The sequence below is a fragment of the Macaca mulatta genome, chromosome 15 (genome assembly GCF_049350105.2).
Source record: "Macaca mulatta isolate MMU2019108-1 chromosome 15, T2T-MMU8v2.0, whole genome shotgun sequence".
NCBI classification, from domain to species: domain Eukaryota; kingdom Metazoa; phylum Chordata; class Mammalia; order Primates; family Cercopithecidae; genus Macaca; species Macaca mulatta.
Window position 1 is genome coordinate 95,576,572 of NC_133420.1, and position 24,796 is coordinate 95,601,367.

Consider the following 24,796-nt stretch of genomic DNA (forward strand, 5'->3'; position numbering starts at 1 on the left):
GTATTATGGAAAGTTTTAGTTAATTGGGAATTGTTTTTGCATGAAGGTTAAGTATGGAACCATAAATTTGCGGTTCCTTATAGGGTTAACATTCTGTTGTCAATAGAAGTGCTGTGATTTGCAAGATAAAGTAATTTCCCACCAACTGCTTGACTGCATGTCTTTGGACACCGATAGCTGAAAAATCACTTTTTTCTGGGTGAGGCAGTGTAGTGAATGCCTGTCATGCCCTTGCTCACTAGTCCTCATAACAACACTGTAAAGAAGGCATTGTTTACTCCCATTTTACAGGTGGGGAATCTGAATCACTGTAGTGCCCAGAGTGTTTAAATCTTAAAACAGTGGAGCTGGATATTGCGCCCAGGACCATCTGACTCCAGATCTGTGCTTTTAGCCATTCCGTGATGCTGCTATTAAGCCTTTGATTGGGGGTTGTCCCTGTTGGGAGTGGAGAGCTCCCTATCTAACGGCTCCCATTGGGATTACCCCATTGTGTGTGTGTGTGTGTGCGCGCATGTGCACGTGCACATGTGTGTATGTGTACATGCCCTTATGCACTGTGCTTGCTCAAGTACAGGTATGCTGGGGGAAACTTTGGAAGCCTAATTACTATAATAAATCAACATACCTGGGTTCCTGGGCTTTTAGTACAGTCCTTACATACAATTTACAAATTCTTACTGACTTCTTATATTATAAAGGAAAAATTTTACCTGTCCATTTTTTTAAAGTCCTTACAGTACTGAAACTATATTATAGAGAGTTTAAGTCCCCTCCCAGCCTTATGTTTGTCCCAATTCCACTGCCCAAAGGTAATGACTATTAAAAGATAAGCAAGTATTCTTTTAGACCTTTTTAAATGCTCATAGAAGGAGACATATCTGTGTCTATGTATATGCCCATATGCCCTGTTATAAAAATGGCCTCACGTTCTGCACCTCACATTCTACATTTTGTTTTATGACTTGATTTTTTTTTAAACTTAGCAAAATACATGCTTTTTCTTTCCAGGTCATTGCATATAGAGTCTTCTTAATTGTATAACTCTCATAAGAATAGGTCATCATTTTTTAAATCATTCCCCTATTGATGAACACTTTTTTCATTTTTTACATTTTCTAGCAATGCTATGTTAAATCTCTTCATATATACATATTTATACAAACACTCCTATACACACACACACATATGTATATGTGTGTGTGTGTGTATATATATATCTTTGCACAGTTTCTTAGGAAATATTTGTAAAAGAGAAAATGCTGGATTACTGAGTATGCACATTGTAAAGTCGGATAGGTGTTGACATATATTCTTTTAGAAAGGCTATACTAATTTAGACTCTCATCAGCAGCACGTTACAGGGCCCCCATTTCCTCACACTGGATGTTAGTATTTTAATTTTTGCCGATTTGTAAAGCTAAGATTGGTGACTTATTTTAATTTTTCCTTTAGCTAGTAATGTAATTGAGCATCTTTTCATATTTTCATTGAACACTTAAAGACAGTATTAATAGTAACAGGGATTAAATAACAAGAGCTACGACCGGGGTGTTTTACATTATTTAAGTATCTTTCACCCTGTCGGTCAAGCTGTGTCATTTGCAGCAAGACAGTTTGTTTTCCCGACTGGAACTCAGAAATTTGTTGATGAGGAAGAAATATCCAGAAAAATCTCTACCTCATTGACCATCATGACTTCGTCAGTCAACTTAAAAATGCCTATAGACAGTGTTTAATTAATACTATTATAGATTTAGCACTTTTTCTTTCTTTGGGGGAAAGAATGACATCTTTCTAGAAGCAAATGTTCTTATATCTAAAACTCATGAAGTTGGCCTCTAATGAAGGAACTCTTAAAATGAATTAATTATTTTTCTGATAACACCATTCTAGGTGTTCCTCTGTTGGACTCTTCAGGGCTAAACATGTCAATGGCAATCTATGTCTTATAATTCCTATATTTTAAACTGGAATACCCTTATAAATATGGTAAACAATTGATGGTTTAGAAGAAGAAAAAGAGGTAACAGTTGTAGGTGGAGCTTCCTTAAAATACATCAGTAAACATCTGGGTTGCTGGTAGCGAGGCCACTCTCTTCATAAAACAGAACAACAAAAACAATAGAATACTGGAACTGGCTTGATCTGTCCCCATTCACATCCTCTGAGCTTAGCAACATGTTACAAAACAATCCTAATTCCCTTAGAATTTCTTGTTGGTTTACTTAGAATTGTGAGTGCTCTTTCTGACTACAGGAATTTCCCCTCTCTAACCAGATTGTTCAGACTAAACTCTTTATTTCATTCTTTTGTGAGGTCTTTGAGAACTATACCTTACAAGATGTAAGTCTATTGAAATAAAAACATTCTGGTATTTCTCCAGATCACTTAAGTATAACTACCAAACCCTCCCTTCTTATGTTCATCACCAAACCCAACCTCATCTCACACATCCCAAAACAAGTTCTTAAATTTCCTTGCCATTGTGGCAAAATCATTCAGGGAATCTGAATTAGCCAAATAATTACCCAAGGTTCTTTGCATCTGTGGATCTGGGCTGATGCGGTATTTTTGTCAATACCAGTGAGGTCCGTGGCAGTGCCTACATTCATATATCAGTATATGTTTTATAAATCACTCTTACATACATAATTTTTATCAGTGCCTAGTAACTATGGTTATATAGAAATTGCCCAATAAATACTTGTTGGATGAGTGCCTGACAAGATACAAAGGCAAGCTTCCTGGTAGCCAGATGGAGGTAACAGAGATCCCGGGATCCAGTGATGTATGTCAGGTTTCCCAAATACAACATCCACTCTCCTATCTCAAAGTCACTTATATAGGTTTCTGTACTCTTACTTCGAGCCCAAATGTAATCTTAACATAACGTTCTAGGTAGTAGGTTTTGGGGAAGCCTAACCATGTATAACAGAGACTCAGTTATGAAGCAGAGGTTCAGAGGGAAAAATAATTGAGTCATTGGATCACTGGCAAGGATGAGGTAGGGGCCCACTTTTAGATTAGAGTGCTGGAAATTTGTGTAATAACAGACTTGGATTCGAAGAAGCAAAAAATCACCTAGTTAGTAAAGCGGATGTAACGTGGGAGTTTGGTTACAGCTGGACAACAGAAGTCTAAGCCACAAGATCAGTATGGGACCAACAGTGAGACCAAGACTTCTGAGTCATTCAAATTAGGTCCCATGATTGCACCTTGACCAAGAACTGACATGTGAGAGACAGGCATTGAGAGAAAGAGCCAGGCAAGTCATCTGGAGCCATATCTGCTGAGAGTGTAATTCAAGGCCCTTTTGGAACAATCATCACCACCTTATCCCCAAGAGCCTCATCTACCAGCAGAAAGGGCTGGGAGCCTGCCGAAGGGGAAGAGATGCCCATGGGAAGAACTCCCTCTCTCCATTTCAAATGAAATTAGAGCTGTTCTGTTGTTGTTTTAAATTGGTATTTCACTTGGAAATCTTTCAAATGCTTGTAAATCATCTAAATATGTTCTCTTAGAGCCTCTCAAACTTTAAGAAATACCTTATTAAATATACAAAATTCCAGACCCTTCTTCCAGAGTCGGCCATCGAGCTCAGGAATGTGCATGTTCAACACACATGCTAAGGTGGAGCTGATGCCTCAACCCTGGTAAGAATCACTGGCCTAGACACCAACTGTAGGGCTCAATGCCCTCTCACCGTGGCTTCCCAGTCAGAGATAACCCAAAGGAAACAATTTGCCTGTGACTCAAGAGGTTAGAACTCTCCAGCTTCCTCCTCCCTTTATCTCTTGGGGACGCCTTTTTTTTTTTTTTTTTTTTTTTTTTTTTTTTTTGAGACGGAGTCTTGCTTTGTCCCCCAGGCTAGACTGCAGTGGCGTGATCTTGGCTCACTGCAACCTCCACCTCCCAGGTACAAGCAAGTCTCCTGCCTCAGCCTGCTAAGTAGCTGGGATTACAGGCACCCGCCACCATGCCAGATTAATTTTTGTAGTTTTAGTAGAGACAAGGTTTCACCATCTTGACCAGGCTGGTCTCAAACTCATGACCTCGTGATCCACCCACCTCGGCCTCCCAACGTGCTGGGATTACAGATGTGAGCCACCATGCCCGGCTGGGGAAGTCTTTTAAAAAGCTGTGGAGAACCAGGCTGGCTCACACAGATTTCAGGCGAGGCCGAAGGGAATTGAGATGCAGCAGCACTTCCTTTTAGTAATCCATGAAATCTCTGTTTGGAATCTTCTTCTCTGCCCGACCTTTCTTACAGCAAAGCTTAGTTGGAAAGACAAGGGCATTTAAAATTAAATCTTCATTCTTCACCATACTTCCCTTTTTCTGTTTTTGGTCCAGGTAGCCCTGGTCAAAAGATTGCTTGTGCGTTTATGGGAAAATGACTAATACAACCATGGGCAGATTTACCTTTCTACTCAGAGAAGGGAGGATGACAGGTCACACCAGGCTTATAATGAGACAGTAGGAGCTAGAATTTTTAGTGGGTTTTACTGTTGGCAAAATAATTTCATGTTTATTATTTCAGTTGATCCTTGCAGCTACCCAGTAGGGATACATGTATACTAGCAGCGAGCAGTCCCCCTCATAGAAAAATTCCCAACTCCTTCTTATTAACCTTGGCGAAGTGTTTGCCCCACACTGCATCAGATACAGAATATCCAAATCCTCCACCCTTCATTTTGATCCTTACTTGTATCCAGGATTTTTGAGTTATAGGGAGTAGTTGGCAGGTGATGAAGTGTGGGTGGCTACTCATGGGCAACTGGGCACTGAATCCTTTGTTCCCTGTGCTGCTTCTCCTTCCCACGTTGAGGATTCTGATGCCACATGAGTGTTATTATCTATTTTTATAAATAGGGATCATAGGCTCAGAGAGGCTAGAGTTCCCTCAAAGTCACACAGCTAGTACATGGCAGAGGTGGCTTTCAGATCCATCTTGGATCCCGCAGGATTTCTTGGTTTTGAGAATCTCTATTTTATGTAATTTCCGAATGTGCATTATCACCATCAGGACTCACTGAACCATTTTGCTATAACTGCGTATATCCACACATGGCAATTACTGAGACACATTGCAATTAGTTTATTTTGGCAGCTTATCATTTTGAGAATTTGGAAGCCATAGGCCACCACGCGCTAGGGTTTTGGGTGGTTTGGGAATATTTAAATGAAAATTGATTACATCTTTTAATCAAGAGTGTTTTAAGCATGCTGCCTTCTCACTCTGTTTTTTCCCCCTATTTCTCTATTGTCCCTTTTAGCCACCTGCTCTGCCCATTCCCATCCCCTTGTTTGAACCTTTTGCAGATGTGAGTAGCAGAACCTCCTCCTTCTCTGCTACCTAGTCCCTGGAAATGAGTATATAAGCCTAAAGGCCAAAATGTGTTCGCAGTGATAAATGCTGTTCCCAGCTTGCTACAGACCAGATGAGGTGCTGTGAGGGGCACAAGTGGAGAAAGTACCCAGCATGTTCAAAGTGCATCTCACAGTGGCCTGCAAGTTGGCAGCAAGAGCTATAGGTGAAAATGGCCTTGCTTCTTGGACCACGTGGACTTTTCTAATTAGAAGGCTTCATGCTACAACCCATCTCTCTCTCCAAGGACAAAGGGACCAGGCAGTTGCTCCAGTGGTCAACTTTTGAACCACTGTCATGGGTTCCTTCAAAAGAAATGTGCCTAAATGGAATTTTCAGGGTTATTATTTCCATTGTCTTCCTCTTTCTTAGTAGAGTAGTTGCTTAAATGTCAGTCGTAAATAGCTTGAGTGCTTTGCAAGCTGGTTCAGTTCTCAGCCTGAAGAAAAATCTGTCTTCCTAACACAGTCTGTGAGCTGTTCCTGCAGCTTCCCCATTTATAGATTCTGTATTAAAATGAAGAGTCAGTTTTTATACCTCTTCCAGGAGGATGCTTAGTAGAGTCCTACCTCAGATGAAGACCTGGATGGTACTGATGGCCAAGGCAAGCAGCCAAGGCAAAAATGATAACCAAATTGTGGCAATTTCACTTTTAAGAGCAGCATGATTTTATACTTAATGGTAGTAGGTTGTGTGATAAAAATTGCTTAAGAACTACTTATGTGTTACACAGAACCTCTACATATTTCTAAGCTTGTTTCATGGTTACATAATTGAACTGAAGGCCTACTATGTGCCAGAGAATGCATTAAATGCTTTTATAAACACTATTGTACATAATATTTTCCACAACCCTATAAAATTTCAAAGAAAATGGGGCTCAAGAAAAAATCATTCATCCAAAGACGCACAATTGGTTAATAAGTCATCTGGGATTCAGACCCAAATCCAAGTTGTTCATGCAATGGATGGAAATAAAATAGGGGCTAAATCAGCAAATCGGCCTTGAGAAATTTCTGAAATGTCTCTGTTTCTACACTCGAGGGTTTGTAGAATTTTTCAGTTATTAGGTGATTTGATCAGTTTTACTAATTAATTAAATACTTTTCTTCCTAATGAGAATATTTGTACTTTCCAAAATGTTGATGCAGTCTGGGTAACTTTGCCTGCAATCTGGCAGTGAGACACCTCAACAAAAGTGGCAAGATTGTATTTAAATTGATTTGGTCAGAAGCCTGAGCCCCAGTAATCTGACATGAACTATGTCCCTGAATAGATACAGATTTGAGTCCTGGTTCTGAAACGTCGTAGCTATGAGGATTTGGATAAATTTAGTTATTTTAACTTCTCCCTCTTTTTTTTTTTTTTTTTTTGGCTATATTACTTAACCAAAAAGTTGTTTTAATGATGAAGATTTTCTATGTAAAACACCTGGGGCAATGCTTGTCTCTGAGTAAATAAATATTAGTTTCTTTCCTTCCTTATGACAGAATTCTGAGTGGTTGGTGTAACAGTGACCAAAATATTTTTCCAAAACGCCAAAGCAAGGAACCCGCCAGTGAGAAAGCTCTGGACTTAGTAGGAGACTGTATGATTGCTGTTTTCATTCTGCTGCCCATTTGTTTTAATACAAAGGCTATATCCACAAATAATTCCAAATATCTGTATATTTAGAAATATTAGAATGATTGGATGAATTTTGCACCTTTTGACATGATATCATATAAACAAAGTATTGGTTATAAAGGCAAGGTACTCAGTATTTCCTCTGCTTCCATCTCATTGTCTAAAATGGGAACATTTGTTTGAAGTACCTGCTTACAGGACAGAAATGTCAGGAGGCTACTTAAGAAGAAATTTTTAAGGTAGTCTAATATTAAGGTACCATGTAGGTAGTGAGTGTATGATTCCCTGGGCCTTTCTCTGAATTCAAAGTTTGAATGTATAGAATTAGGCTGAGCAGATGCGACCACAAAGACTGTATTCTTATGACCTCTAGGAGCTTTTTCAGAAACTTACCTATGTGTTCTTTTTTTCTCATTGGCTCTGTCGTGGATTAAAGAAGGTTTTCCAAGGCAGCAGGTCAAGGGTCCGCAGAGAGCAAGGGCTCCACAAACATCCTGAGCATTGGAGAAGAAATGAAGGGAGCCAAGGGGAGTGAGGACATTTATCTTCTTTATACTCTGTCCCTTATCTTTTTCTTTCCTATCAAAATTTGTATTTTCAGAGACTGTTTAGTGTGGTTGGTTGGGGGAATTTATAACTGCCATGATTGAGTGATTGAGAGCTTTAACCTGGACAGGGAGCGTTGAATCCCTGGGAAACACCTAATCGACCCAAGTAAATCTCCCACTCCTAGGCTGTGTGGAAGTGTATTTTTAGCAGGGGTTCTTCTTATACTTGCTGTTGTCTTTGTCATCTGCTTTCCCATGCCCATTCCATTCACCAGGAAGCAGAATCCCTGGATTCAGCAAACCTTCCTTTATTCTACCCTCTGACTTTGCACTCCAAGGCTGAGTGAAACCAAAGAATCTTCTCAGCAGGAAGAAAGTGTGGGTTGGCCAGGGATGAGCCAGTCCCACAGAGAGCTGAGGACTGTAGGTCTCTCTTAAGTACTAGGGTGTATGGAAAGAAGATAGATATCATATCAGTAAAACACCTGTATTTTAATTCTTATTAAAGTAACTAAGATTTCATTACATTTATTCAGTCAACAAATATATATTGAATGCTTACTACATGCCAGGTACCAGTCTCAGTGCCATGGATACAATGATTAACAAACTGGACAAGGTGTCTGCCTTCATAGAATACATATTTTGGTGGGGAAGGCATCTAATACAGAGATACATAATATAAAGGGATACATGCCCACTCACTTATTTAATAGACTATTTTAGAGCAGTTTTGGGTTTACAGCAAAATGTAGTGGAAAGTACAGGGAGTTCCCATATACCCTCCTCCCCCCGCCCCCTCCACACACAACCTCTGCCACTACCAACATCCCACACCAGAGTGGTGCATTTGTTAAAATCAATAAACCTACAGTGACACATCAGTTTCACTCAAAGTCCATAGCTTATATTAGGGGTCAGTCTTAGTATTGTACAGCCTATGAGGTTTTTTTTTTTTTTTTTTCTTTTTTTTGAGACAGAGTCCCGCTCTGTCACCCAGGCTGGAGTGCAGTGGCTGGATCTCAGCTCACTGCAAGCTCCACCAGCCTATGAGTTTTAACAAATGTATAATGGCATCTATCCACCATGATAGCATCATACAGAATAGTTTCGCTACCTCTGTGCTCATCCCTCCCTCCCCACAAACTGTGGAAACCATGGACTTACACTGTCTCTATAGTTTTGCCTTTTCCAGAATGTTGTATAGTTGGAGTCATGCAGTATGTAGCCTTTTCAGATTGGCTTCTTTCACTTAGCAATATGCATTTAAATTTAAATTCCCTCCTTGTCTTTTCATGGCTTAATAGGTCATTTCTTTTTAGCGCTGAATAATATTCCATTGCCTGCATGTACTACAGTTTATTTATTCATTTTGCCTACTGAAGGAAATCTCGGTTGCTTCCAAGTTTTGGCAGTGATGAATAATGCTACTATAAACGTCCATACAGAGGGTTTTGTATGGACATAAGTTTTCAAAACCTTTGGGTTTTGAAAGAGGACACAATTGCTGAATCCTATGGTAAGCATATGGTTAGGTTTGCAAGATACTGCGAACCTGTCTTCTAAAGTGGTTGTACCATTTTGCAGCAAAAGAGTTCCCATTGCTCCACATTCTTGCCAGCATTTGGTGTTACCACTTTCAGTTTTCACCATTACAATAGGTGTGTAACCAAAGATGGTCCAATTCCTCTTAGTAGTGTGAGGGGCCTTATATAGTATAAGTCAGTGCTTCTTGAAAATGGCCACCTTTTCAGACCTGTCATAGGTCAGTGCCTTTGGTTACAGTGGATGTGACATATGAGACTTGGTGACCCTGAAGTGAATTGAGCAACAATATCCTCCTTCTGTGCAAATATTCCAACTTGTAAAGCAGCCCAGAGGCATAGGGTGAATTCTTTTCCAGGTGACCAGAACTTCTAGACTTGCACATTAGGCTGGGGTCCTCCAGATCCAGATTTGTTGTCCTTCATTTGCTCTGGCTTAACTAACAAGCAGAATGCTGAGATGGTCCTTTAACATAGGGTCACAGAGAGGAAGAAGAGGAGGAACAGCAGAAGTATGGAAGGGGATGGTGATGAGCAGTGGTGAGATGTTGGCAGTTGGTTGTAGAAGTGTGGAGCCACTAGTATTTGGGGGAAACAGCAACCCTGGTGTGGCCATCAGCATATGGCTCTTGTCTTGCTGGGTCTTAGGGGATGTCACCACTGTCCCTAAACCAAGGAACGAGTTGCCCTAGGGGCTTCACTGATTATGTACCATCTTTTCCTCTCTTCTTTCCCTGGACTTGGTTTATAGGAATTATTCAAAGGTGGTAGGCCAAGGGCCCCAAAAGAGTAGGAGAATCCACAAAGAGTGCTGGAAAAGAAGAAATCTGGAGGCCAAGGAGAGTGAGGTCATGCATCTTCTGTGTCCCTGTCCTTGGGGTCCTGGTTTGAGCCCACCTATTTATCACTTACACTTCTCCATGTCCTTGCATATGCAGCCACCATATGACTGGGGCCAAAATCGCTACACTTCCTAAAGTAGTAACCCACAAAATTATAGTCTGTGCGGAAAAATAATTAGAGCTGTAAAGCTCATAAATATACATCCTTCCTTCCACTTGGCTAGCAAACAGCCATACGACCAAGAAACTGAGGGACTGCCAACTCTGCCTCTGCCACTGATATCTGCTTATTCTTCTACCCAGGCACAAACTGCTTAGCACCAATGGCAGGAAATCTGCTCTGGCAGGGCTGGTTCTCAGCAGAGCTGTGGGGTGACCTCCTGACTATACCTGCCATCAACAGACAGGGCCAAACAAAGGGAACCACAGTCAAAACTTCCTTATTTGTTCTGTTTCATTCTTCCTATCTTGAATGCATTCTGGAAAAGAGAATTGCATCTATGTATCCATTAAAGAAAATTTTCTTTTTGTTGTCATATGTAGTATGAAATTATGTTACCTGATTTCTCATTTATATGTTTTTCTTTCTTTCTCATTAAAATGCAGGCTCCAAAAAGGCATGGAATGTGGTTTATGTACCACTATATCCCCAACACTTGAATAAGTGCTTGGTAAATAGTTGTCAAGTAAACGAATACATAGAAATTGAAATGCTTATGTTATTAGAACAGAAAAAGAAAAAAGTAAAAGTAACAGTTATAGAATGTGAACTATGTGTCAGGCACATGCCCAGCACTTTACATTGGATGGTGTATGTTAATCCTCTGTAGTCTTTGTGGTTACCTTGCAAGTAGATACTGTTAACACCCTCATTTTGCAAAATTACAATGATTGCAGCAAAGGCAAGCACACACATTAGTCACTGTTTCTTCTGAAAAGTCAAAGGAATAGATGACTCCTGAGATTTGGGTAGTGGCTGAAAAACTATAGCACGGCCTGGATCCCTGAATTGATACAGTCTGCATCACATGGAGTTAAAGGGTTTTCCCATCTGACATATCAAGGGGTCTTGGAACCCCCCAGCATTGTTTCCAAGGAGTCTCCTAGAGGATCCTGCCAAGACTGATTAGGTCACACTCTGGCGGGGGAAGTTCTGGGGAACCTTCCTGATGTTTTTGAGGGGTTCCTGTTGTCGTATGTGGACCTTTTGGACCTATGAGTTGTCATCATGGTCCAGGCTGAGCCTACAGCAGGGAAGGGGCCGTCTCGATTCTGAGTGTTATCCATGTAGCACTTTTCCTAGTGCCCACAGTTTGGTGGTGGTTCCCCAGCCTCACTGTAAAGGAAAACAAGCATTTTGTTTTGCAAGGCCATCTGCTGCATAGACAAACCTACTAAGTACACAGATCATGAGTTATCCCCTTGACGAGGTGTACGCTGATGGTAGTAATCACCATCCATGTTCCTCAACAGTTGGGTAGAGCCTTCTGTGTTGATACTCCACCATCAGATGGTAGGAAAATGGAGACCACAAGGGCACATCGCCACCCTGGTGTGCATGGAGAGCTAGGCCTGCAATCTGAAGTGAAGAGAGTGGGTGACACATTTCTTTCTCCTCCTGCTGCTTCCAGAAGGGAACACGGTACCTCTAGGAGGGTTGGAGTGCCCTCGCAGTTTAGCCTAAAACATTCCTCAGCTTCTTGAGGGGTTGAGAGTTGAGGGACCATTCTTTACTTATTAATGTATTTATATTCTGGTTCCTTCCACAAAGATTGAAGTGACAAATTTGCAAGGAAGAGATAGATGTATTAAAAAATCTAATATACTTTCTATCTTGAAGGCCAGGAGCCTAAGATTAGTTATGTTGCTTTATTTAAACTTGAGGTGGGTCATGTGTTTTTCTTTCAAGAATTTAATCAGAATTACTCTTGAAACAAAGTTGGCTAGACCTGGGAATTCAGATTGCCCTAGAGCTGTGCTGTCAGGTACAGTAGCCATGAGTGGCTATTTAAATTTGAATTAATTAAAATTCAATAAAATTTTAAAGTCAGTTCTTCAGTCACACTAGCCACATTTCAAGTGGCTGAAATGTGATGTGATAACCACATGTAACTACTGCATTGGACAGCACAGATAAAGAGCATTTTCATCATCATGGAAAGTTCTCTTGGACAGCATGGCCCTAGAAGGTATCCTTCTATTATCATATTTAGTCATGTAATGCCTTTCTCCTCTAACTCCCCCACTCCCTTTCTACTTTGGGAAGGAAATCCAAAGCTTCATGGGGCTGCTTTATCATCATTAGCAAAAGGGACCGTGAACTCTTTAACCTATCATCACAGAGACACTGGTTACTCCGTGACTAAAAGAAAAAGAAAAAGCCTTCTAAGAATGAATGCATGTGAAGAAATTCATGCATGATATTAGAGGCAAAAACAGAAGATAAATATATAAAACATTTCAGTTTTGTGTGTATATTCTGAATCATGGAAATAAAAAATAATTTTTGCCTTCTTTGTTTATATAGTCTGCACGTTCTACTTTATAATTAGCCTCAAATATTCTTATAATTTAAAAAAAAGTTTTTTTTTAGAAGGGGGAAAAAAAAAACTTCCCAAAACTGAGAGGAGGAAGAATGATTCTCCTTGACCTTTGAAAACTGCAGTTTAGGTAGAATACATTTATCTGCAAGTTCCTCCCCTCCTCCATGAAGGCAAAATAACTTTTAAAGTAGAGGGGTGATTCTGTAATTAAATGTATAATAAAAACTAATATTTATTGCCAACTTATATTTATGTATATGTTCTTATGCTATTACAAATGCATGTGTTCTCACTCCAACTATATTATCAGTCCTCAAAGACAAGGATGTTGTCTTACATTTCTTTGGTTTCGGCAATAGCACCCTAACCAGCACTTGATAGCCACTTTTGACTGACGGACAGATTGGCTGACCTTGCCACCACTCTCGGGTTTTATGCCCACAAAATGTGTTAACATCTTGCCTCATTTTGCTTTGGGTCCGAGAAGTAGTGTTCTTTCCAAATTTGCTACATGAAATCCAACCGCTGGAATACAGGAGCCATTCATCAGAAAACGAGTTAGGCCTTCTCTGGGTTTGTGTGTGTGGTAAGACCCTAACGGAATTTAAAAAAAAAAAAAAATGTTAGTTTTGTGAAAATAGCACCAGGAAAAGAATATGTGAAAACTCTTTGAGTGACCGCAACCATCCACACCAGTGTATTTGGCATCTCTAGTAACTGGCTACTTGGAGGGAGAGATTTAATAAAGAGGATTTTCTTTTCTTAAGTTGGCTGTTAGAGTGATAAAACATGCTTCTGGGGCCATTCTGGTTTTGACAGTTTCCTGTGTCAGCCAAGACACCCACAGGCAGGAATGAGAGTCTACTCTGCCCTCCTCACTCAGATCCAGACTAGGAGATGAAGCCCAGAATGTTGGATTTGATACTTAACTTTCCCAGGTGTATTTTGCCACATCACAAACCTTTTATACTTATATATATCACAACACTTGAATATAGACTGAAGCATGTGACACTTCTGTTCCCTCTTAGAAATAGGAGAGAAGATAGGAAAGGGAGAATAAATTGGTTTTCACAAAAGGTCAGTGAAAGTCTCTATCATTGTCCCTGAATGATTAATGTCCCTATTTGTGAAGTTGTGGGAGTTTAGTGAAAAAATATCTTCTTTTCTTGGAAGGGTGATATTATACTGAGGAGGGCTATCAGGAAATTTATGGGTGACAAATATGAGGAGAGCTTGCATAAGGGTATAGATAGCAAATATTGTCTCTTTTGCTCAGGAGACATTACATTCTAGTAGACCAGCCATGGTGGTTTATGATAACGTTTTCCTCCTCATGGGTATGCCATATTTGCCGGTACCTGGCTTCCAGGTACCAAAGTCAAGATCAGGCCAAGGAACTACCGAAACCATACATCTCCACATTCCAGGTTCCCTCAAACCACTTAGACATGTTGCTGTTTGGAGCCCCCAGTAGGGTGAATGAAGAAATTAGTCTGTGTGTCAATTAGCACAGGATTGAGGAGCCATGAGCAAGAAGAGGTATACAGCTTAGGTCTTCAAAAGGCCAAAACTGTTCAAGATTCCCCCTGGAAACAGGGGGTGTGCCACATACCTGCTGCTTTGTCCTTTCTTAGATTGGTTATTGTTAAATAACTTCCTTGTTATTTTTGGAAATTTTATTTCCCTCAATAAACTTTTATTTTTAAGAACTACATTGTCATTATAAAATAATTTTATTTTTTATTTAGCGAACATATATACTATGTAATTTATATTATTAAATTATATATTACATAAATGTTAATTATAAAATTATATTACATAATATGTAAATATTAACTCATTTAATCCTTATAACTCAGTATGATATAATTACTATCATTAACCTCATTTTATAAATTGGAAAACTGAGGCACCAGAAGCTAAGTAATTTGCCAAGACTACACAGTTGGTAAGTAGTTGAGCTAGGATTTGAACCCCAGGATCCAGAGTACTTGCTCTTCACTATTGCTAAAATTCAGAAAAAATATAAAGGCCAAAAAAAAAAAAAATACCCAAAGACAACTATAGATATGGTAACTTGCCATCTTTATTCTGTAACATAGGCATCCATACAACTGATCCTAGGCTTCATATTCAATTTTGTATCTTGCTTTTTGAAACATGAACCTTATAATGGTCTTTCCATGTTGTTAAAAGGTCATTATAAATATTGTTTTAATACCTATTTAAAATTCCCATCACATAAATGTACCACTGTTTGCTTAGACATTCTCTTATGGTTGGCCATTTTGACTCTTCAGTTTTCTATTTTGATCACTAGCACTGCAACCACTGTCCCTGTGCAGAATTTCTTAATGTTCTTCAGAATATATTTTCAGGATACTTTATCAGAAGTGAATTTCCTTAATCTAATAGCCTGAACACTTTTAGGGTTCTAAATACAGGTTGTCAAACTGTTTTCCAAAAGGCTTGTACACTCTTGCAGTGTCAACAACACTACATAGAAATGCCTTCTTCATTGACACTTCAGCATTGAGAATGATTTTTAGAAATCTTTGCCAATGTGATAGGTAGAATGTGACATTTTATCATTGTTTTGATTTGTGTTTCTTTGTGGGCTTGAGAGTTTACAGTTTGCTCATGTTGGATGATCAATTATATGAGTATTTATGAGTGGTCTGTTTGGGTCCTTTGCCTGCCTGTCTATTGAAACCATGCCTTTGGGGATCAAAAGGAAAAGAGACAATAGTTTTCCATTCTTTCTTCTTCTGGCCTGATGTGGAATTTCCTTAGGTATTTTCCTTGTCTATACTAACAACAAGCATTTAATCTTCTTCCAAACCTTATGTGGATTTTTCTGTTGATTCTATATAAAGTGCACTCTAGTCTGCTTATAAAGGATATTATCATTTTGTTTTCCACTATGAATGTGCCCTATCCATAAATCTGCATTTGATCTATCTTGGATCACAGACTCCTAGAGGGCCAGTATGTGTCTTTATGGACGGTTAAGCACACATTCTTTGGCAATATTCATAACAACCATAGAATAGGCCTCCCAGCGTCCCAGCAAGGGTGATCTGAGCAGTTACACAGTCTACATTGTGGGTCCTAATGGGAAATGAGAAGGGTTGAGAGCATAGTACGTTGGATGTATCAGTTCACTCTGGTTTTACTTAAAGAGAGCTAAGAAGAAACTCAAATAGCACCTCCCCTCTCTTTTGATAGGTGGTTCATTTCTTTAATAAGGGATGAAGCTTTCCAGTCTCAAGAAGAAGCAGTTCTAGTAGAGGAAGGCACACAGGATTAAGGGTCCAAAGTCCATGGGTTTGTTCTGCATTCTCCATTATTTAGTGTTTGTGGAAAAAATCCTGGGGTACTTTCTCTATTAATCCCTTTTTTTCATCAAAACCAGAATAGTGATATCAATAATAACTGACATTTATAAAGTACTTTAACACGTTACAGATGGACTTCCTTATCCAGTGACTCACTTAATCTTCACAATAGCCTGCTGAAGTAGACAAGGACATTCACATTTTACAGTTGAGGAGACAGACACAATGAAATGTAGAGAGTTAACAGCAGAGCCACAACTCTCCCTCCAATAAAGTATGGAACTAAGATTTCATTATTATATTTTCAAAAGCATATTACGCTCCAAGAAAATAATCTGTTGACTTAAATGTATTATGAGGCAAGGAGAAAGAAGAAAAAAGTAAGCCAGCCATCATGAAAGGAGTGGAGGATCATAGAAAAGAACCACATAGGACCCCAAGGAAAACTACATTGAATGGAAAAAAATTGAAAGGAATAGATGAAATAAAATTATCAAAAGGTTGATGATTATTTTCAAATATTACTCTTTTCTCATATTTTTCCTTTTTTGGAGTTTTATTTGTATTTCATTTTTATTTTCTAACATTTTCATAACATTATTCACTTCCAGTTTTTCCATTTACTGCAAAGATCAACAATAGTAATAGTTAAGTACATCCAACTATGGAATACTGTCTACCTAGCCAGGATAATAAGATCTAAATGTGCATATATTTCTCTATTGGAAAGACAGATAGATGGATGCATTTTTAAGTGGGTCTTTTTAAGAGCATTCTGCAAGATTTTAACCAGTGTGTAAACAGAAGAAAATATAGGATAAAGGAAGTTAAAGAAGATGCATTTAAATGTCAGTGGGAGAATCTGGGGTAGAAACCTCCCCTGAAGGTCAGGCCTTCAATGTCCAGGACTCTTCAGAGAGTCTAGGGAAGGTAAGAAGGCTTCCCACTTCAGATACTAAAGCACATAATAAAAATGTTACACACTAACCAGCTTGGAAATCCCTCTAAGGTAGAAGAGCTTCAGCCCAACAGTGCATTCCAAATGTTTGCTTGGAAGATTTTACAAGTGGCCTTAAGAGTTAAAGGCATTTGTCATATGAAGCCAGGCTGAGTGAGGTTCTAGCTGGGTTGGAATGATCTGTGGAACTTGTGCCTATAGGAGCTCAATGCCATGCTTGTATTTCAGGATTTTATGGGCAGCTGCAGACGTTCTGCCCCCCACATTATCCCGATTCCCAGAGAACTGTGCCGCCTGTCAGCTCCTGCAGTGTGGTGCCTTCCTTTGAGGACTGCCTGGTCCCTACATCCATGGGCCAGTCCGGTTTTGATGTTTTCCACAGAGCCTTCTCGACTCACTCGGGCATTACAGGTGTGTTGGTTGTCTGTGACTTAGAAAATCCTGTCAACTGACAGGAGAGACCAGGTGGGCTGCCTGTGACTGACCTGGGCTGGACTTGACCAAGCACGTGACCGCATCAAATCCTGTTGAATGACCCCTGAAATGTCTCTTATCTTCACCTTCCTCTTCAGCCCTCCCTCAGACCCTCTTCTTCCACCGCCCTGGTGCAGGAGCCATCATGTCTCTCCCAGACTATGGCCATAACCTTCTAGTAAGTCTCCCTGACCTGATTCCTTATCTTTACCATTCTTCCCTCCATACTACTATGAACATTGCCTCCCCAAAATGAAGGATAAAATATGCCTCTTTTCTGCTCAAATATATTAAATAGTTTCCAATTGCCTAGAGAATAAATTCGATTCTCCAGCATGGCATTCAAAGCCCCCATGAGTTAGGCCTGATCCAGCTCTCCACACCTGCCCACACACATTTTTCCCTACATACTCTTCACCTGAGCTTTGCCAGCACTCTTGACCCCACATGCCTCTCCCTCTCTGTCTTTGCTCTTTGTTTCCTCCTTCTAGAATGTTCTTTCCATATTTCTTCATCTGTGAGCATTCCATTCTCTTTATGACTCAACTTTAACACCACCTCTTTTCTGAGGCCACCCCCAGCCTTCCCTGGAACACTTTTCTTTTACTTCTTCTCAGCCTGTCTTTTGTGTGGTCATATTTTAGCCAGCTGCCTGCAAGTCGGCCTCCTCCCTCACTAAGGTCGTGGAAAACAGAGACTCACTGTAGGGCCCAGGGTGGCGTGGTTGCCTCCTTAGCTCCCAGTCCTCACTTGCTGAGCTGCATTACTGGAATGCACTTCCAGTGGGTGTGGCATGGGGCAGGAGTTGCTGACTTACTGTGTTCTTTCTCTTCCAGTGTATGATTTACCTTCGAGTTCCTCGAGCCTTTTTGGGGAGTCTCTCCGCGGTGGGGCTGAAGACGCCACCTTCTTGCAGATCAGCGCTGTGGACCGCTGTCCCAGCCAGCTCTCCTCTGTCTACACCGAAGGCTAAAAGCTCTCTTGGCCACTCCTGCACACCCAGGACCTTGATGTTGCTTGCTACCTTTTGTTTTCGTACTCTCACAGACTGCATGAGGAAGGATGTCAGCCCAATCAGCGGGACCTGCAGAGTTACTGATGTTCTTTCGGAAGGCAGGACTGAATGGCAGAGTTAGCTTTGCAGGAATCATTGCAGTTGCTCCTTTTTCTCTCTGGGTTTCCTGGACTAGGTGACCAGCAGGACTATCTTTTCAAAGGGAATTTAGAGCCTCACTCTACTGGATACCTGTTACTTCCTGGCTGTCAACACTTAAAGGACACCAATGAAATGATGTGCATGTGAAAATGTAGTATGGGGATGACCCTGTCTGAAAACTCCAAGCAGGGAAAAAGACCTCAATTACCAGAGGCATAGTGACCTGCCTCACCTAATCCTCACCCTCACTGCTCCTGATACAAAGCCAGGCACAACAAGGGAAATCCATGTCCAAAGCATAGTGTGGTCTCAACTCTTAGAAACTCCCTGGGTTTCCCTTTTCTCTTAGCCGCATGCTAACCAGTTGCTTCTCGGTGTTTCTTCAGTAGCAGAGTAAGGTTTTATATGCCAGCAGCCTATCTTTGTTTTTGCATTTTAAAGACTTGTTATTTATACGTACTTTAAAATGAAAAAAAATATGTAAATATCTGTTCTTTGGATGGAAATCATTATTATTGTAATCACCCCAGCTACAGACGTTTTGCACAGCTGTGGTTCCGCCTGGCCCCACCTCTGGCATGTTAGTTTTGCAGTTAGCAAAGGCTACCTGAGGGAAATGGAGTGGGCACCTCCCGCACCAACAATCCTGTAGCTGGAACCTTCCTGGGTTGACTGTTTAGTGACTCCACCTCAAAGACTTTGTTCAAAGAAAAACACTGTTTGATTGGTTTACCCATTGCCTCCACTCTGGTGCTGTGCCCAGAGAAGTGCCAGATGTGAGAACCGGGACAGACTGAGTCGTGTGCCGGCTTCCCTTGGAAAACCAAACCTAGTGATGCTTGACTTCCAGTGCACAGATTTTACTAACGTTTTTCAGGATATCCACTCATCTGTCTGTCTCTTCCCTATACTTCTCTCCACCCTCCTTTTGCATCCCTCTTACCCTCTTCCTGACTGTCATTCAGGTACCCCCCCAGCCGCCATTGTCTGATCATCTTGGGAAGGAAGAGGTGACAGTTCTCGAAAAGTCTACAGAAAGGAGCAATTCTTTTTCTGAGTTCCAGGTTTGAAGGCCTGGAATTTTCCCAGAGCATTTGGTTGAAAATATCAAGCCTAAATAGGAAGTCATTTTCTGTGACACCTCTTGCAGATCCCAAGTCCTAGGGCATCAGCTATAAAAATTGGCCAGTCCCAAAGATACAGTAAGTTCTAACATTCTGGTACAATCATATTTCAAGTATTTTTTCTCACTTTTTAAAAATGTTTTTCTGAACAAAAGTGAAACAATGCCATTTGTCAAACTGAGATCATTACAATCTTCAACAAGACAACTAAAACAGCTTGATGTTAGATGAGATTCTGTGACAGTTTGTATATAGACAGGTCCTTCCAGTCTCCCTCCACAGTCCCACAATCAGAAGTATTCTACCTGATTCTAGAGTTCATTCCAGCATGTAGTAGAATGAGGTGAATGAGGAACCAAGTATGGGTTTCGTTTTCACAGTGCACTTGGTCAATCTAGTTTCTCTGAGTAGTGGACTATATTCTAAGAAAAGCTTTCATGTAGACGTCAAAGTCTGCAAAAGAGGTGAGTTAGCCACTTTAGAAAAACCAGCTCTGCTTTACAAAAGATGCACATCAGGCTTCCTTTACAAGTGAACTCCAAGGCTGCTTGTAAAGTACCACCCTTCTTGCAGCTTTGTGGGTCGTGTCACTTGGCCTAAGCAAGTGGCCTAACGTATGCATGCTCACAGCTGGTAGCATCCCTCATGCGTCCTTTGTCATACTCTGGAAAGAAAGAAAAACTCTGCTATCTTCAGAGAGACCATCTATTCATACTTAAATAGGGAAGCCTTTACAAGGAACTCAAAATACATTTCATTTCATTTGTACAATGAGAAAAAAGATGAAAAGGCAAGGTTGTTATTGCAGTTGACATTGTCAGTCCTGCCTTTTGGCTTTATGTAATTTAAAGTAGAAAGGGGGAAGGAGGACAAAACAGAAGCTGAACTTTAGAAACCATGGACATTACCTCCCTCTTTAAGAGGAGCTGCTTGTGAACCAGGCTCCAGTCTTCCGGTGGCCTCTCACAGTAGCCCTGCCCCTTTCTTACCTCACGGGGGCTAGAGGGACTCTATAGAGGGCCTAAGCAGTAGAGGCACCTGCAGCCCTCCTTCCTCAGCAGGAAATCATTGTGGAGCCCCTGAGGGACATTTGCATCTCAGAGCGTGCAGGCAGCAGGACCCGGTGCAGCCCTGCTTCCTGCACCGTGGGTCTTTCCTGATAGCTGCAGGCTTGAGATTGTGGCCTCAGGATAGGACACGTTCAGATGCCTTCCAGACTACACACTATGCTTAGATTCTAGAGTCTTTCCTGACCTTAAAATTTGTCCCTTGCTTACTTTCACACTGCAGAAGATTTATATATACTTTCATCAGTATTTTTGCAGTAGTACAAGTGGAAGCTTCGAAAAAATCATTCCCTTTCATGTCCTGGTTTTTTAAAGTCTTGATATGCAGCCATTTTCATAAACATCCAAACAGAGATTGTCATTCCCCTTAAAAACAGAAACAAGGCCGGGCGTGGTGGCTCACGCCTGTAATCCCAGCACTTTGGGAGGCCGAGGTGGGCGGATCACAGGGTCAGGAGATCGAGACCATGGTGAAACCCCGTCTCTACTAAAAATAGAAAAAATTAGCCGGGCGCAGGGGCGGGCGCCTGTAGTCCCAGCTACTCGGGAGGCTGAGGCAGGAGAATGGCGTGAACCCGGGAGGCGGAGCTTGCAGTGAGCCGAGATTGCGCCACTGCACTCCAGCCTGGGCGACAGAGCGAGACTCCGTCTCAAAAAAAAAAAAAAAAAAAAAAACAGAAACAAAACAAAAAACTAGTGCTTGTGAAAACACACAGCACAAAGACAATTATCCTATTGCATTAAAAAAAATCAGTCTGCCTAGAGATAGTTCACTGGCTGCATTGTCTTAATTCCCTAACGAAACTGCATCAAAGTGTCAGTTATAATTTAGCCTCTGATCAGCTGTTAAATATTATTTAAATATTTACTGGTCCTGTGGGGTATCTCCCAGTACCCACGTCTCCCTCAAATTACATAAGCGATAATAAAGTAGAAAAAAATAAGGTCTTTAGTAGATCACAGCAGAGTTACCACTGATAACAGAGTGTTGGCTTTGTTCAGTTGTTTCTAAATTACCAGCCATCAAGCACAGTAGCACCCTAAAACCAATTTTGAGCAAGGATAAATTCAACTCCCTCATCTGAGAACCCTGACTTTCCGGTTGCCTTGAAGTATTGGGAATAGCGACTGTACATGTTCAGTTTAATTATTCGGTATTTTATTTGACTCTCTTGGCCATGTCATTTTATAGAAGCATTTTTAAATAGCACTTTTTGTTAGTGGTATGGAATTTCTGCGGTAACAATTTTTTTTTTTTTTTTTTTTTTTTGTGCAACAGATGAAGCAAAAAAAAAAAAACACTCATTGGAGAAATAGTGAGTGTAAAAAAGAAGAGATTTATTTTGTACAGACAGCAAAGTATCCTGTGTAATGTTGCTGACATAAAGCACTTTGGGGGAAAAAAGTGGAAATCTGTTTTCCATAAATCACACAGACTCTTGTACATAGTTATATACACTCACGTAGAGAAATGAACTGCATATATCATACTGGATATGGGGCCGATTTTACTCTAGAGGCACATCTGGTGCTTATTGTCATAAATCTTTTAAAGAATTAGGTACACTTTTTTCTATTAATATGTATAGTTTTGTGATTTGTCACAGTTATGTTTCATATAATCATAAGTTATTTTGTCTTGTTCATGAAGTCCTTTTTTTATGTCAAAAGTAAAATGAAGGGATTGTGCACTTGGTACAGAATAAAACTGGAAATAGAGGAGACACCCTCCTGCCTAAAAGCCTCCTTCAGCCTGTCGCTTTAAAACACAATGGCAACCATCATTGTTTGTTTGTTTGTTTGTTTGATTATTTTGTTTTGTTTTACCATCAGCCTCCTACATACTGGGAATGGTAATTAAAATTAAAGGCAGATGATGGGGGAGGGAATGTTCAAGTCCAGCTTTAAAATGCCGCATTGCTTTGGGCCAGAGCTGCAGCCTGGATTTAATTATAGATATGAGGACGAAATGGCAGTAAAAATGAATGTCTCCCTGAATCCTTTACATGTTGGGAGTGTCCATAAATAAAACATGAAGTTTTATTTCATCAGATTTAATTAAAGCTTTTATACATGTTTTATTGGTTATTCTATTAATCCGCTTCACAAACTGGATAAATGTGTGCTAGGATTTGGGGTTTATTTGTGCCTTTTCAAAGTAGCGCTACATCATGCTTCAGAAATGCCTCTAGTGCTTGGTACTCCCAGTGCTGGGGTTTCAGCAAACTGACATTTGGAGGAGGGGGTCTTTTCAGCCCTGTTTTCCCAAAACCGTTCAGAGAAAGACACAAGCGTCAGCTTCCCATGATCTGATACTCTGATCATATAATCTGATTCCCTGGAGAAATGGGCAGGTACCATTTCCTTGGTTTCCTCATCCTGTCCACTGTGCATGCTTTATAATACCACCTGCCCCATTGACTGTGATGAGCTTTCTTTCTCAGCTCCCATCTGTGGGGGGATGGTGTCAGAATTTTCTCACACCTGGTTTACCTGCTAGCCAAGCATGTGAATCCAGAAGAGATCACATTTCAAGGACCAGTCTTAGAAAGGTGACTGTTTCCTTGCTACTTTGTTTTTTTAAGACTTCAGAATTATTTTAAGAGAAGATACAAAGTGGAAGGGACGAAGGTCATGTCTGGTCCCTGAAGGTCAGAGAGCAGGCACCATTAGGTCCAGGGTTGTGGAGGTAGAAATAGTGCTGATAACATACAAAGAGCTCCTCAGCTTCCTAAAAGGAGGTGGCTGGTGGGAATGTGATTTTGTTCAGCCTCTTCCAAGAAAAATTTGGCATTAAGTGGTAGAGTTGAAAGTCTGCATAGCCTACAGCCCAGCAATTCCACTACTTTTGAAAGACTCTTAAATCAATGATGGCCCAAGTACGAGATGTTTATGGCAGTGTTATTCACCATAGCCCCAAACAAGAAATGATCCAACTGTCCACTAACAGTAAAATGAACAAACGAAACTTGCCTAAGTAACATAGTGAAATGCCATGGAAGTGACAACAGAGGAAATGACAGGACGATAGCCACACACAACTCAGAGTTGAGTCTCACAAATTTGAGAGAAAGAAACAGATGCAAAGGCAAATATACAGTGTTATTCTGTTTATATACAGTTTGAAAACAGGCAAAACTCAGAGTTTAGGTGGTAGAAGTACAAAGAACAGCAAGGAAAATGTCACAAAGGCTCATAGCTCTAGTGGAGGAGAAAGAACACATGGAAGACTTCTGGGTGCTGATTGATGGACAATGTTTTATTTCTTGACTCAAGTGTGAGTTTATACAAGTGTTTGATTTATGATTAGTTAACTGTGCTTATATATCTTACAGTTTTTAGTTCACATAATAGTGAGAGGCAACTCTTACATTTCCTATTCGAGGGCTCTGCAAACTTTTTCTACAAAGGGCCAGATAGTACACATTTTAGGCTTTGAGGGCTATGTGGTCTCGTGTCTCAGCTACTCAACTCTGCCACTGTAGTTCAAGAACAGCCGTATATATTATGCAAACAAATGGATGTGGCTGTGTTCCAATAAAACTTTATTTACAAACACAAATTTGAATTTCATCTAATTTTCAGATATTTGTGAAATATTCTTTTGATTTTTTTCAACTCTATACAAAAGTGAAAAAAAAAATTCTCAACAGGCTGTACAAAAATACAAAACTCAACTAAAAAGGCAGCAGGCAGGATTTGGCCCATGGGCCATAGTTTGCTGACCCTGGTCAATTGAAAGGGTATTCTCCAAAGTCCTTCCCAGAAATATCCACTAATAGAAAACCATGGATAGGAGCCCCTCTGCTTATTCTTCTGCTACGTTGGGTCCTATTCCTAGAGGGAATTCATGAATTCTATTGATTAAACTTTTCTTTGTTTAGATCCTGGGTTCTGCTCCCTGGGATACAGATGAATGCTTAGAGCCTGCAGTGCCATTCGACTTTATCTCTGGATTTAAAGTTTTTAATAAAAAGAACTGGGCATAGAGAAATCTGTGAGAATTGGAAAATGAGCACCCATTCTTTCCAAGCTAACCAAATATTTGCTGGATCTTGGCAGCCACCGCCAACCTTTTTCCTCTGAAATGCTGAGAGGTTGTAAATAATGGGAGACTTCATTTTTCTTGGGCCACAGCTCTTGTGAGAAGCCAAAGCTGCCTCTCAAAACCTGCAGGGTTCTCACGGAAAAGAGTCAAG

General features: G+C 40.5%; 1 protein-coding gene across 4 annotated transcripts in view; it reads left to right on the forward strand.

The window, feature by feature from the left end:
* Window positions 1-20,971, forward strand: part of GLIS3 (GLIS family zinc finger 3) — a 481,201-nt gene extending 460,230 nt beyond the window's left edge. For all 4 annotated transcript variants that reach the window (XM_077966125.1, XM_077966126.1, XM_028835186.2 and 1 more), the window contains 2 exons: window positions 17,005-17,187; window positions 18,087-20,971. In XM_077966125.1, the coding sequence (XP_077822251.1) occupies window positions 17,005-17,187; window positions 18,087-18,223 (320 nt within the window). In that variant the 3' untranslated portion in view covers window positions 18,224-20,971. The remainder of the gene's footprint in view (window positions 1-17,004; window positions 17,188-18,086) is intronic.
* The last annotated feature ends 3,825 nt before the right edge of the window (window positions 20,972-24,796 follow it).